Source organism: Trichechus manatus, unplaced genomic scaffold, assembly GCF_000243295.1.
Source record: "Trichechus manatus latirostris isolate Lorelei unplaced genomic scaffold, TriManLat1.0 scaffold00001, whole genome shotgun sequence".
Taxonomy (NCBI): Eukaryota; Metazoa; Chordata; class Mammalia; order Sirenia; family Trichechidae; genus Trichechus; species Trichechus manatus.
In genome coordinates this window covers 16,815,283-16,828,453 of record NW_004443937.1, presented here as the reverse complement: position 1 = coordinate 16,828,453, position 13,171 = coordinate 16,815,283, and the positions used below count along the sequence as shown (strand labels likewise).

General features: G+C 61.2%; 1 protein-coding gene across 2 annotated transcripts in view; it reads right to left on the bottom strand.

Annotated features, from left to right (window-relative positions):
- GATA2 (GATA binding protein 2) overlaps window positions 1-5,066 on the bottom strand; it is a 7,145-nt gene extending 2,079 nt beyond the window's left edge. Inside the window, exons 1-4 of one of the 2 annotated variants that reach the window (XM_004368393.2) lie at window positions 4,858-5,066; window positions 3,941-4,211; window positions 2,889-3,530; window positions 1,008-1,153 (exon numbers count right to left, since the gene is read on the bottom strand). In XM_004368393.2, the coding sequence (XP_004368450.1) occupies window positions 1,008-1,153; window positions 2,889-3,530; window positions 3,941-4,169 (1,017 nt within the window). In that variant the 5' untranslated portion in view covers window positions 4,170-4,211; window positions 4,858-5,066. Of the gene's footprint in view, window positions 1-1,007; window positions 1,154-2,888; window positions 3,531-3,940; window positions 4,334-4,857 lie in introns of those variants that run through there. The other variant, XM_023725080.1, reaches the window with a different exon arrangement.
- Window positions 5,067-13,171: the final 8,105 nt, after the last annotated feature.

Genomic DNA, 13,171 nt, shown 5'->3' with positions numbered 1-13,171 from the left:
GGGGCTGGGAGGTGGGGCTGCGAGTGGGGGAAGGGGGGCATGAGGCTAGCAAGAGTCTGGACTGGCCCCAGGCTGGAGCCTGGTCACAGAGGGGACTGGACGGACCTACGGCAGCGCGGGGGCGGGGAGGGGTGAGTAAGCAGCCCGAAGCTGGAATTCTGACTCAGGGGCCAACATCGTATCCTCCACCCCTACCCCCACCCAGCGGCCCTTACCCCTGCCCTCACTCCGGGGGTAAAATGGGTCCCCAAAGCGGCCGATTTAGGCCTCATAAATCACTTCGCTCTGAAAAAAAATGTATTTATTATTCTTAGCATTTTACGCATTATTTGCAGAGTGGAGGGTATTAGAGATTTCAAAACAGCCCAGCAAGAGGCAGGCCTGAGCCGAGGAGACTCTCTAAAAACTCGCAGAGTCCGGAAACAGATACACCAAGTTTCCTTATCTTCGGGCTGCAGATGTCCGGATAGGAAACTCCGGCAGGAGATCCGAAAGGGCATTTTTTAAAAATCACTCAAATGAAAATACACAGTATAGGTGACTCCATGGAAAAATAATAAAGGGCAGGTTTTTTTGGTGGCTGGTGTGAGTGTGTGTGTGTTTTATTTAAATAAGCATGAGGAGACTGTGTGTGTTGGAAAGCAAGGCAGTGCTGCCCTGAGCGATGAAGGAAAATTACTTCATGGCCCTATGTTTAAAAAGAGTTAAACAGAGGCCAAAGGATGGAAGTTGGGCCCGTGGATACTCAACCTGAGTGGGAGGGACTACCTGGTGGTCCTGCAATCCCTTCAGGCCTGGTGGGCTGCAGGGGAAACCTGGCCTGGCATCCAAGCGATTTTAATGATAAAAGGGAACTTCAAGGAGCAGCGCATCTGCATTTGAAGGGTTTAATTTTTATTTATTTATTTTCTTTAACTGTCCGCTCTTGCCCAGGTTACCGTCTGGCCGGGTGCTGCTCAGACCTGGGACCCCACCCCCGCCGGAGCCGGCCCGAGCCCGCTGCCTACCAGTCTCCGCTTGGGCTTGATGAGTGGCCGGTTCTGCCCGTTCATCTTGTGATAGAGCCCGCAGGCGTTGCACAGGTAGTGGCCGGTGCCATCTCGTCGCCACAGAGGGGTGGCTGTGGCCCCACAGTTGACACACTCCCGGCCTTCTGCAGGGAAACGAAGAGAGACAGGGAGCCTGTTTAACCTTCCCTGTCATGAGGAGGGAGCCGGGGCAGGCGTGCAGGCGCACTGAAGCCTGGCACGACCCCGGTGGGTGCCCGGTCCGCCTCTGCCCGGGTCTAGCAGGGGACGGCTTTTGGTTCCACCCGGGAAGGAAGGAGAACCAAAGGGTCTCTCCTCCACGGGACGGGGGTGCAGTTTAAGGCCAAATCTCCCTCTCCAAAATCCTCGGAGCAAGAAGGAAGAGAAATGAGGAGGCAGGGAGGAGTGGGGCCAGGGCCCCAGGGATTCTCGAAGAGATCAGCAAAGGGTATTTACAGCAAACTTTGCCGGGGGCAGTGGCAGGAGTGACCAGCGTGGCCTGGCTGGGCCGGAGAGGCCTCCCTCCTGCCCCCACTCCCATCCACTTGCTGGCTCCCGTGCTCCTGTCTCTCTTTCTTCCCAACGAAGTCTGCCGTCCCCCGCATCTGTTCTGTGTTCTGTTCCCTCACCCCACCCTGCCTTTCTGCTTTCAGTCCAGAGTAATTCCCTTCTTTTTCCCCAACTTTTCCCCCTTCCACCGAGGCCCTAGGATTCAGTCCTGGACTGGCATCGAAGTTGTTGTTCTGTAAAATAAAATAAATAGCAAGCCCTTTCGTTTTTAGATTAAATGGCCTTGTTTTTTCGTTAAAGGGCCATCTGGAATTGAAATAAAAAGCAAAACAAACTTGAGAAAAAGGACTAAGAAAAGGCTGGTCTAAAGAGAACTGGGGCCCCAAGCCCACAACCACAGTGGGCGCCCGCGGGCAGCGTGGACAGTAGCTGCCTAGCATCGGGTTACCCGGGAAATTTTTCCCTGTTTTGTTTAAACTAAATTGTCAATACATGCGGGCGAGAGAAGGGGGTTCCTGAACTCAGAACCCCTTTCCTAGACTCAGGAGTAAAAGTTGTTAAAATCTTTCCCCTTACCCTCCCCCATTTAAAGGAATCGGAATGAGGCGTTGTCAGCTGCAGAAGCCCCTCTAGAGCCATGAGTTTCTGCTCTGCCTCCAGATTGGTGACAAGCCCAGTCTGGGCCCAGCCAGGTTCTTGTAGGCAAAGGGGCAGGGAGCACCTATCTTTTTGTCCCTAGAGTGCCCTCAGGGAAGGGAGAGTGAAGGACAGCCAGGGGCAGGGAGCAGAAAGGCACGCATCCTGGGAATTTTGCTCTGGGGGAAGTCTCCCAAGGAGATCGGGAACCATCAAAATCCCAAGATTGGACTGATTGAGTCGGGGAACCAGATTCCTTAAGGGTCTGGAGCCTCTGGAGTACACCCATGAGCACGCACGCACACTCACAAACACACGTGCACACACGTACGCACATGCACACACAGGCTCACTTTCCTCACCGACCTGTTTTATTCTCACACTAAGTGCACTAAGTAACGAGGCTGTTTGAATTTTCAGGTAAGACACAGGGAGGGGGAGGGAGGATTCCTGCTCTGTGTTCTGATCTGGCAGTGGCCTACCTTGCAGAGGGTGAGTGAGGGCCAAGGAGGAAATTGAACTTAAAGAAAAGGACAAAAGTTTTAGGATCCCCTCTCTCCCATCCTGGGGTCTCAAATATCTGTTGGGGGCTATTAGAGGTGGATGCTGCCCACCCCCAGATCTGGGAGACTGACATTGTCCCCTCTCCCAAATCACAGCCTCTTCAAAGACAGAGCGCTGTTGCTCCCACTAGGTCCCCGCACCTGCCTTTACCTGAGCAGGAGCGTGCCTTGCTGCGCTGCTTAGGGGTGAAGCTGGAGGCAGGGCCGCCCAGGAAACCTCCGGGATGGAAAAGTCCGCTGCCGTAGTCGTGGGCAGCGGCTGGCACATAGGAGGGGTAGGTGGGGATGGGGTGATGCGTTGCAGGCTGGGTGCCCATGGCCGCCAGGCCTGGGCGCAGAGGACTGCCACTTTCCATCTTCATGCTCTCCGTTAGCGACACTTGGTACTTGATGCCATCCTTGTCCTCTCCCCGGGCTGCACTGCCCCCAGCAGAGGACGAGGCCGGGGAGGCAGCCCCGGTGGTGCTGGGATCAGGAGACACTTCTTTAGGCGGCGTGGGCGGGAAGCCAAAGAGGTGGGAGCCCGAGTGGGCTGCGGTGGGCGTGAGGGAGGCCACTGAGCTCCCGCTGCCTCCCCCGCTCCCACCACCAGCCCCTGGGTACACCGAGAGCGGGCCTCCGGGGCCTCCAGCAGCCGAGGGGTGCAGTGGCGTCTTGGAGAAGGGGCTCACGGTCCAGGGATTGTGGTGGTGCGCTGCTGCGGCAGAGAGGGCTGCTTTGCCCCCGTCCAGCCAGGGCAACCCAGGGCTGTGCAACAAGTGTGGCCGGCACATCTGGCCTCCGGTGAGGCGGGCTGCGGGTTAGGAGAGGGCACACACACGAATCACATCCCCAGCCCAGCACACAGGACCACGATTCACACACCAGCCAGCAGTAAACCACCCCCCAAAGAAAACGAGAAACATAACACCCCAACCGGCAATAATCAGGAATGTCAATCAGGAACTGAGAGGCAAGGTGGCCCAGAAGGAACCCCAAGGGAACAGGGCCCGGAGGGAACCCCCACCGGCCAGCTGGAAATGGGCAGAAGCCCCACGAGCCCCAGAGTCTTTCCAAGAGGCCGCGGCCCACCCTCCTGGCCGACTTCTCAGCTGCCTGGACTCTGGCGGATCCCACATCCGGGAAGCAGGCCCAGGCACTCCTCCCCTCGCTCGGCCTGGTCGGAGAGCCTGACTCCCAGTCACCCACGGGCCCAGGACTCACCGTGCGCGGGGCTGTAGGAGACGCGTGCCCGCGCGTGCGCAGGGTTGGCGTAGTAGGGGTTGCCCTGCGAGTCGAGGTGGTTGAAGAAGACGTCCACCTCGTCGGGAGGCAGCAGCTGCGCGGGCTCCATGTAGTTGTGTGCCAGGCCCGGGTGGTGCGAGTCGGGGTGCTGCGCATTCAGCACCGCGGGGTGCGCCATCCAGCGCGGCTGCTCGGGCGCCACTTCCATGGCCTTCGGTGGCTCGGGATCTGGGTGGAGGCGGCAGCGGCCCTGCGCGACGGAAGGGGGCGTGAGGGGTGCCTCCAGAGCCCAACACCTCCTAAGTGCCCCCACGCGACGTCCCGCGCGCCGCTGCGCCCCAGCCGAGCTCCGCCGCGGGCTAGTCCCGGGTGAAGGAAAGCGCGAGGTTCAAAACGAAAGGAAGGCGGGGGAAGGGGGTTCAGCTACGCACACTCACATATGACCCCCGGTCCTAGAGCCACACACCTGTGCACACGGGGTCACACACGGGGACGAGCCGCGACACCAGTTACCCCAATGAACGCATGCAGAGTAGCACTTCGGTCCGACACTCACACTGAACCCCCACCTTCCCGGTACATAAACACATAAACACGGACTAAAAGTGGGGACAGGCACCCAGGCACGCACTGCAGCACATGATCACAGCGACACTCACACACCTATACTTGGCGCCGGCTACACAATCTGACTTCTCCCCGCAAACACGCACACGCAACCCCACCAGCCAAGAGCCAGCCCCCGGGCGCACTCCCGGGCGGCCTAACAAGGACCTCTCTCCAAGGCACACCAAAGCAGTAACCCGCAGCCTCCTCCGGGCCCCTGAGTCCCCGCGGAGACCCCTCGGCATTAGGTGCTCCCCATGCCACGGCCAGCTCTCGCACCCCAAACTTACACACGCAGCGCTGCGGGGAGGGGGCTGAGGCCTCAGGAGGTGGACAGCACCGGCGGAAGCGCGGGGGACGGCGGACCCAGGGACGGCGCGTCCGGGGACTGGCGGGGCTCAAGCGGTAGAGGCAGGGGGCAGTGCGCGCCTCGGCCTCGGACCCGCCGGGCTCCGGCCCCTCGGCATCCTCCGGCCGCCCTGGCGCCAGCTGCCGACTCCTGCACAGACATGAAGCGGGGGCCGCGCACGCCTAAGAAGCCGGCGCCAGCCAATCAGCGCCGCCCGCCGCCCAGCCTCCGCCCCCCATTGGCTGCACTCTCAACTCCCCGGTCCGCTGGACTCCCGGACTGACCCTCCCGCTCTTCCCCCGCCGCCCGCGGGCCCCCTCCCAGCGCCCTCCCGGCGGCCCCTGCTGCCAACGCTCCCTCAGGGGAACCTCGCCCCGCGGGCCGACCCCTGCGCCCCTTCTCGAGGCCACTCAATCCCTCCAACCTCTGAGACCTCCTCCCAGTAACTAACAACCAGCTGGGCCCCTCCTTCCCCAGCAGCCCTGGCCGCGCACTCTCTGGGTGTCTTGGTGTCCTCTCCCCGGGACCCCAGTCCCTCCACTCCCAGACCCTACCTCCTTTACCACTGAAAGTCGCCAGTCCGAGTCCAACACCTCCTATCCAGACCGTCCCCCCCGCCCCCCACTCGAGCACTGACTGAGGGGTAGGGGAGTAGGGAGGGCTCCGAGGGCGGCTTCGGGACAGCGGGGGCCTAGAGGGGCAGGAACCACAGGCCCCTGGAGGGCACTCGGGACTGGGACACGCAGCGGCTCTGGGCTGTGCCTGACCAAGTAGAGGTGCCCAGGCCGGCGGTTCCAGAAAGGGGGAGGGGGCTTCCCCTCCCCGGGCGTGGCCTTCGCAGACCGACGGGCCGAACTGCCTGGGGCCAAGCTGTGGAGACCCGGACTGGCGCCGGCGCTGGCTCGAGCGAGAAGCCGCCGGGCAGGAGGAGGTATTTTTTTTCCTCCCGGGGGTCCCCAAGCCGGTCTCTTGGGGAAAGGAGGCGGTGGTCTGAGGACTCTATCCCCTAGGTCACCTAGAACTGCTTCCCACACACCTTTCCAGCCGCGAGATCTAGCTGTGTGGGCCGGCTGGGCCCGGTGCACAGATCTGCTTGCTTCTTCCCCATTGTATAGACGGGGGAAACAGAGGCTGGAAGGGAGCCTAGGCCTGGGGGTAGGGGAGTCAGGTACAAAGAAACTTGGGAGACCGAGACAGGTGCGAGGTAATGGAGTGAGTGGTGGACGTCCCCCAGCACCTCTCTCCTCGCTGGGCCCACGACTCTCGGGTAGAGGCGCTGAGGGATCCCAGGTGGGTCACGGACAGGGGGTGTGCGGGGGTCCTGGCCACCCCCGGGACGGTGGGGGGAGGGGCGGCGCGATTGACAGTCTGTAATTGGGTAACTGGAGGCGGCTTCTCCGGCCGGGCGGCCCCGCCACCGCGACGCCGGGCCCCTGACGTCATCCGATTCGCCAGGAAATGAACTTTTTAATAATCCAAGGAGGGAGGAAAGCCCTTGGCCCCCTCGGCTCGGCTCAGGGGGCTCCCGGCAGGGCCCGGCTTGGCCGGCGCGTTCCCCTCGTCCCCTCCCAGACCAGCTCAGGGCAGCGCCGAGGGGGGCGCGGGCCGGAGCCCGGGACCTCGGCCTGCCACCGCGTCCAGCTGTCCGTTCGTCTGTCTGAGGCCCCGGCACAGGTAAAGGCATGGGCCTGGGGGCCGCAGAGCGCCCTGGGCTAGGAGCAACAGAGTCTCCGGCCCTCGGGGACTCGCCTGCCCTGCCACCAGCCAAGTCTCCCTCCGGCTCCGCTTCACTCCGGGGCGCGCGGGGCCCGGACTGCTCAGAGCTCCGCTCTCCGGGAGAGGAGGCCGGCGCCTGCCGGGAAAGGCGGGCCGAGGCCGGGAGCTGGAGCAGGAGGCCGCGGGCGCCGGGTCTTGGTGGCCAGTTGGGGGCAGGTGAGCAGCAGGATTCGTGCTCCCCGCAACGCGCGCGTTCTTGCGGGGTCCCGCTGTGCCTCCGTACGTCTATCTCTCGGTCTCCCTACCTCTCGCTTACGATTCTCCATCAATGCGGAAAATGAGATCGCCCGAGGAGCCTCGAGCTCGTTTTGCGTCCCCGAAGTCTAGCGGGAGTCTCTCAAAGACGCCCGCGGCCCCAGGGACAATTCGCCGTGTCCAGCAAGGCTGTCCCGGCTCGGGCTCGAACCCCAGGACCCAGCGCTGCAGCGGGAGCCCGCTGGGCCGGCCGCCGGCCGCGGGCAGTGAATGCGGGATCCAGCAGAAGCTTCCCGCCGAGCCACTATTGGCGCCTCGGCTCGCAAGGAGGTGGCCGCGCGGCGCCCGCGGAAAGCAGGTAATTTGCCCTTTTCCCTCAAAGACGCGGTTAAATGGTCCCCTCCACCCCCATTTCTGCGTCGCTCTGGAGTTTCAGGACCGCGAGCTCGGCCTCAAGCTCTTCCTGAGCAGCGTCCTGGCTACCCTGGGGGTGGAGGTTGTCGGCCTGGCTGGGTATCCTGCCCGAAAGCCAGCTCCTGCGCTGGCGGCTGGCCTGGCGCAGCGCGGTTGGGGATTTAATTACCCCGCTCGTCGGCTCAGAAAATCGCCGTGCGGAGGGGTTTAGCAGGGCGGTTAAGCGATGCTCGAACTGAGGCCTCCGGAGACCCGCCACCAGCCTCCCCTTCCTACAATTCCGGCATAGAGAAAAAGGGAAGGGCTCTCTGCCAGGTCCCCCGAACCCCTGGGGATGACTTCCTTCGAGCGGCCGCCGGCGGTCTGCTCGGCCGAGGCCTCCACTGGGCAGTGGGAGCTCCTACGTTGGACACGGGACTGCTGCGTTCTCGGGCAGAAAAGAACCCGCCTGGAAGAGAAAAGCGCGACGCCGTGTAGCGGGGCGCCAAGCTGGCCAATAAAAGGGGGCCCCGAAATCTTGACTCTGTGTGTGTGCCAGACAGACAGACGGACGCCAGCCTGGCGCCTGGCCGAGACCGTTCTCCTACCGCGGCCCCAAACAAACGTCCGGGGAGGGCCAGGGCAGCCCCCCGGATTCGACTGGGGGGCGCGGCGCGCCACCCCGAGCGCATTTATTTCACCCAACCTACAGCCTCTGGCTTTGGGGTCCCCAGGACGCCTTCGGAGGGAACACATTCCCTTTCTCAATTTTCTGTGCGTTCTGGAGGGTTGTTGGAAACGCGGCCCTCCACCTTTGATCGCGCGGAGAAGCTGTCACTTTCCCTGCAAGGGAACAAGATTTCGCGGAGCACGGGGGAAGGGCGGCGACCAAACCGAATTTTCGAACCGCTCTTTTCAAGTGACCTGAGACTCCCAGGGTTGGGAGCGTCCCTGCTGCCTGAGGTGCTTTCACCCCGAGGCTGGGGGCGCAGCAGATCCGGCGCGCGGTTCTAGAGCGCCTCGATGGCCTCAGGCCAGGGCGCCGGGCCGCCCAGGTCTCCTGGCCGCACCGGCGGGCCACACCGCGCCCTTTGTTTACACTTCGCTCATCCGAAGCAGCCCCTCTGGGACCATAAGTTTGTTCTCTCTTTGTAACCTAATTCTTTTCGCCTTTTCCTATGGGCAGCTAATTGGCCGGCTGAGAAGGGGGTTCAAAGAAATCCGTTTGCTTAGGGACTGCCTTCCATAAGCATATTTAATTCGGAGCCCAGCTTCCTCTCAGCCTCCCACTGCCAGTGTACCTTGAGGGGTCCTGGGAAGGGGGGGCGACTTAGCCAGAGGGGTTCAGAAGTCCCCTTCAGGGAGAGGCCTCTGGTCTGCTCAGAGCTCAAGGAGGCTGGACAACGGCTCCAACGGCCCCTCCTGTTCTTCGGTGTTCACTCCCAACCCCCCACATCAGAAGATTCCCTCTCTCCTAGCCTCCATGTGGGCTCTCCCACCCCATCGACGTTCTGGGCCTTTTGGAATCACAGAGACCGGGCCCAAGGTCCTAAAGTCTCGGCGCCTTGAACCGAGAAGCCTCGGAGAACCTGTATCTCCTTACCCGGTTCTAACCCTCACCCCCAAACCGGGAGGCCTCCCCCAGGGTCCTGCAGAGACCCGCATACCATCGGGTAGTTTCTCCCTCCTTCGCGAGCAGGCACCGTTTACCCAGAGCACCCGGCAGCTTGACTACTGGTAAGTCAGTTTCGTTAGACGCAATTTGTTTGCAATTTGTCAACCAGGCAGGGAAACGCTCTTCAGGAGCCTGGGCAGCCGCTCCGGCTCTACCTGCTTCTCTAATCCTCCCTCTCATAAACGAATCCCAGCGCGGGGTGCCTGCGTAGACCTGACCCCAGCTACTGCGGCTAGGCAGCTCACCGCCAGATGTTCCCGACAAGAGGAGACAAGGCTTTTTCCAAAACAACGAATTTCCTTCCGTATTTTCCGGGAAAAGAGCGGCCGTCACACCCGAGGACCCTGAGCGCCGGGCTTTCCCCCTTCTACGGCTGGGGCAACCCGGAGTAAAAGCCTGGCCGCCGCCAAAGGATTCTAAACGCCCGGCGTCCAGACAGACCCAGACCTCAGTCTACGCCTCCCGGCGGCAGAACCCCGAGTGTTCAGCGGCCCCATTCTTATTGAAATCCCACTAAACGGATTCCAACTCCGGCTTGGGGCAGAGGGGCCGGCTTCCCGTCCCAGCGCTTTCCCCCACCCGCACCCCAGCCACACAGAATAAAGGGCCAACAGGCGCGGCGCGCGGGGGCGCACGCAGGAGCAAGCCGGGTTAAGCCGAGCAAAGCCGGTGCACGGGACCAGCAGGCAGGTGCAGCCGCCGCTCGGCGGCCCAGCTCAGGCGCACCCGCCGCAGCGGCCCGGGGGTGGGGAGCGCTCCGGACAAAGGTCCTAGCTCGGGGGGCCAGGGAACGCTTTGCGAGGCTCTGGGAGCGCCGAGGGCTCTTGGCCTGGGGCTGTAAGAAGTGGGAAGGCAAGGGACCCGAGGTGGGCCGGCTCTTCCCAGGTGCCGGAGCACCCTCAAAGCTCAGGCCCCTATGGCTTGGGGTTTAAGACGCTGGCAGGACTAGCACAAGCCCTTAAGGTGGCATGTCAGGGGCCACAAGGCCAGGCGGACCTTGCGATGAGTTCCGGCGGGCCAGGCCTGGGAGGCGAAGGGTCCCAAGAAGGGGCGGGGAGGACTTACGGAAGGAGCGGAGCGGGCGGCGCCCCCGGGCGGACAGGGCCGAAGCGGGGCGCACAGCGTGGTACGTGTCTAAGGGACGCGTGGGGCCCCGGCGCGAGCTGGCAGTGCTCACCAGCAGGGCCTGGGCGGCCCGCCGAGAGGCCGCATGGTGCACGATAGGCCGCTTTTGTTCGCCGGGTGGCCGATGGGGGCCAGCCGGGGTGGTGGGGCCGGCGGTCAGAAGATAGGGACTTGTGCTGCGAGCCCCGGCGGCGCTGGCCTGGCTACCTCCCTCCGCTCCCGCCGCCTTTCCCTTCCCCAGGCCGCTGCGCCGCCTCTTTTTATTCAGACAGCACTTTGAGGGGGCGGGGGCGCCGCGGGTGCGGGGAGAGGAGGGTGCCTGGGGCTCAGCGCCCAGCAGCCGGGTCGAGCCGCCGGGTCGGTTGGCCGAGGGCCGCCAGGCTTTCGGGGCGCACACTCCCTGCTCGCCCACACTCCACATTGCCGCCCTCACCGGGGCGCACACACACGCTCCTCTGCTGTCAGGCACACAGGTTCAGAAAGCCCGGGAGGGCCCTCTTCTGAGACCCTTCCCAGGGACCCTCGTGAGCCATGGACACACGCGCTCACACACGCACATACACAGGCGCCTCCAACCCACTTCTAGTAGTGCTCACATGGACACACAGCTATGCACACGCGTTAGTGCACACGGCTGTATGGACGTCCCCAGACAGGCAACTTGGGTCACACTGACACACATGTGCACACACTCAGATGTACCTGGACACTCTGGCACACACTCACACTTGCAGGCTGATTTGGCTAAGTGTTGACACAACCCTTCAACCCATTGTTGCCAACTCTAGAGGGGACCAGAGAATGTTAGGAACCCAGTTTAAGGCTTCTGTTGCCCAGCCCCACACTGGAGGGAGCGAGGCAACAGAGGGATCGTCCCTAGAAAGCTGGGTAAGAGGGCTGGGGCATGGGAGTTCTCACCCCAAGAAGGTTCCCAGTGTTAGGGCTGCTATTAGGATGGAGGGGAGCTGGGTACTCAGTGTCTGCTCCAAAGTCCCTACCATAGACTTCAGCCTGCAGTGGGCCATCCTGAGTGCCATCCCTGTGGTCCACAGAGGGAAAGTGGTCTGGAGGATTTTCCGACAAACAGAGAGTCCCTTGCCCTGGAAAGACTGGGAGGTGTGTGGCCCTGGGAAAGCAGGTGTACACCCAGATTGCCCCAGAGAAGGTGTTTGTACATCCCACCCCCATCTCTGTGGGCACCTGCCATCCGTGGGGCCTTCTCAGAATCTGGTGGTGACTGCGTTGCATGTGTATGTGCTCTTTGCATGGGACAGGATGTCTGTGTCCTGTATGCTCACTTGTGTCTCTGTGTATTTGTGAACACATCGGGGAGGGTGGGCTGCAAAACTAAGGAGGTCTATTTCTTCTTGTGGGTTTCTGAGAGTTTGTATTAGGAAGTAGGTCACTGTTTCAGAGTATGACCCTGTAAGTGCAGGCGGGAGGGTGTGCCTGTGGAATTGGGTGTGTATCCTTGTGGCTGTGTATCTATGGGATCATTATGTCCATGAATCACGTGATGGAGAATGGGTATTTCCACGGGCTTGCCTGTAAAATGGTGTGTGTCCCTGTATGTGTCTGTAGCAGTGTGTGACTGGTATCTGTGTCTAGGATGAATTAGTGAGTTTTGGGGGGTGTGTGTCTGTATCTGGACATGTTCATGTTACTGCGTGTTTGTGTCCTTAACAGTGTGTGTCTGGGTATCTGTGTATCTTTGAACTGATGTGTGTGTGGTGTGTTAAAGCGTCTCTGGATATCGATGTACAGCTCTGCTTATTAACTGATGTGTGTTAAAGGGGTTTCTTTGTATCTGTGTATCTGGTTGTGTGTGTCTTTGTCTTTAATAGTGTAGATATTGGTGTGTATCTTTGTATCTGGGAACTGAATGGAGTGTGTGGGATGTGTATCCCAGTGTATCTGAATATCCGTATATAGTTTTGTGTGTGAATTGATGTGTGCTGGTGTGTTTGTGTCTGTGTCTCTGGGCATGTATATCTCTTTAACGGTGTGGGCGTCTGTGTGGGTGACTGCATCTTTGAGCCAGTGTGTGTTTCTCTACCCAGTGGTACCCTGTGTCTGAGTTCCTGGGTGACACTCAGTGTGTGTTTCCCGGATTGCGGGGCAGGTGGCTAGTGGAGCTCCAGGGTGCCATTTGTGGGGACACTCTCTGTCTGTCTGTGGGAGGGGGAGATGAGTTGATAAGGCTTATCTGCCACCGCCAGCGCCATGCTGAATAACTGCTCTAATGAGGTGGCCTCTCTGGGACCACCCACTCCCAGGGCTCTGGGCTCACTGGGGAGGGGCAGGGGAGAGCAGGTCCTGGGGCACAGAAGCAAACCCTCATGAACCTCAGGACCTGGGTGTCTTTGGGGCCTTTTCTAGTTTTGTCTTGTTTCCCTGGAGGGGGGTTTCTGGCCTTGCACCCCCCTCCACCCCACCATCCATCGCCTTGCTGGACTGCTCTGGCCAGAGCCAGCTGGGTCCCACCGGCCTCTGGTCTGTGGCCAGGTTCATGGCCTTGAGAGGGCAGGGGCTGTGAGGCTTGGAACTGCAGGCCCTGGGGGTGGGGGGTGTCGGGAAACATGGAGACCCAGAGACTGAGAGACAGAGGGATGAGGACGGGGCAGGGGGACAGAAAGACTGAGGGACAGGTTTTTAAAATCTTTCTAGTGATAGAGTGCGGCAGGGACACTGGGGAAGGGGGTAGGTTGGGAGACTCAGGAACAGATAGAAACAAACAGCTAAAAAGTGGCAGAAAGGCTCAGAGATGGGACCAGAAACAGTATTAACCCGAGAGATGCCTCAAGACAGAGGAGAGAGATACGGAGAAGAATAGAGACAAGCCAAAAACTAGAGAGAGAGAGAAGAGGACCCGAGGGAGGCTCAGAGGGGGATGGGGAGAGAAAGCAGGACAGGTCAAAGGGCCCCAGAGAGAACGAAAGAAAGTGCGGACACTGCGAAAGACAGGCCCTGCGGGACGGACGAACCGAGACCGAGAGCCAGAGGGGACTCGGAGCGGCCGAGCGCGAAGGAGAGAGCCTAGGAGACAGCTCCAGGCGCGGGCCGGGCAGGGCGTGAGCGCGGAGCCCGCGGG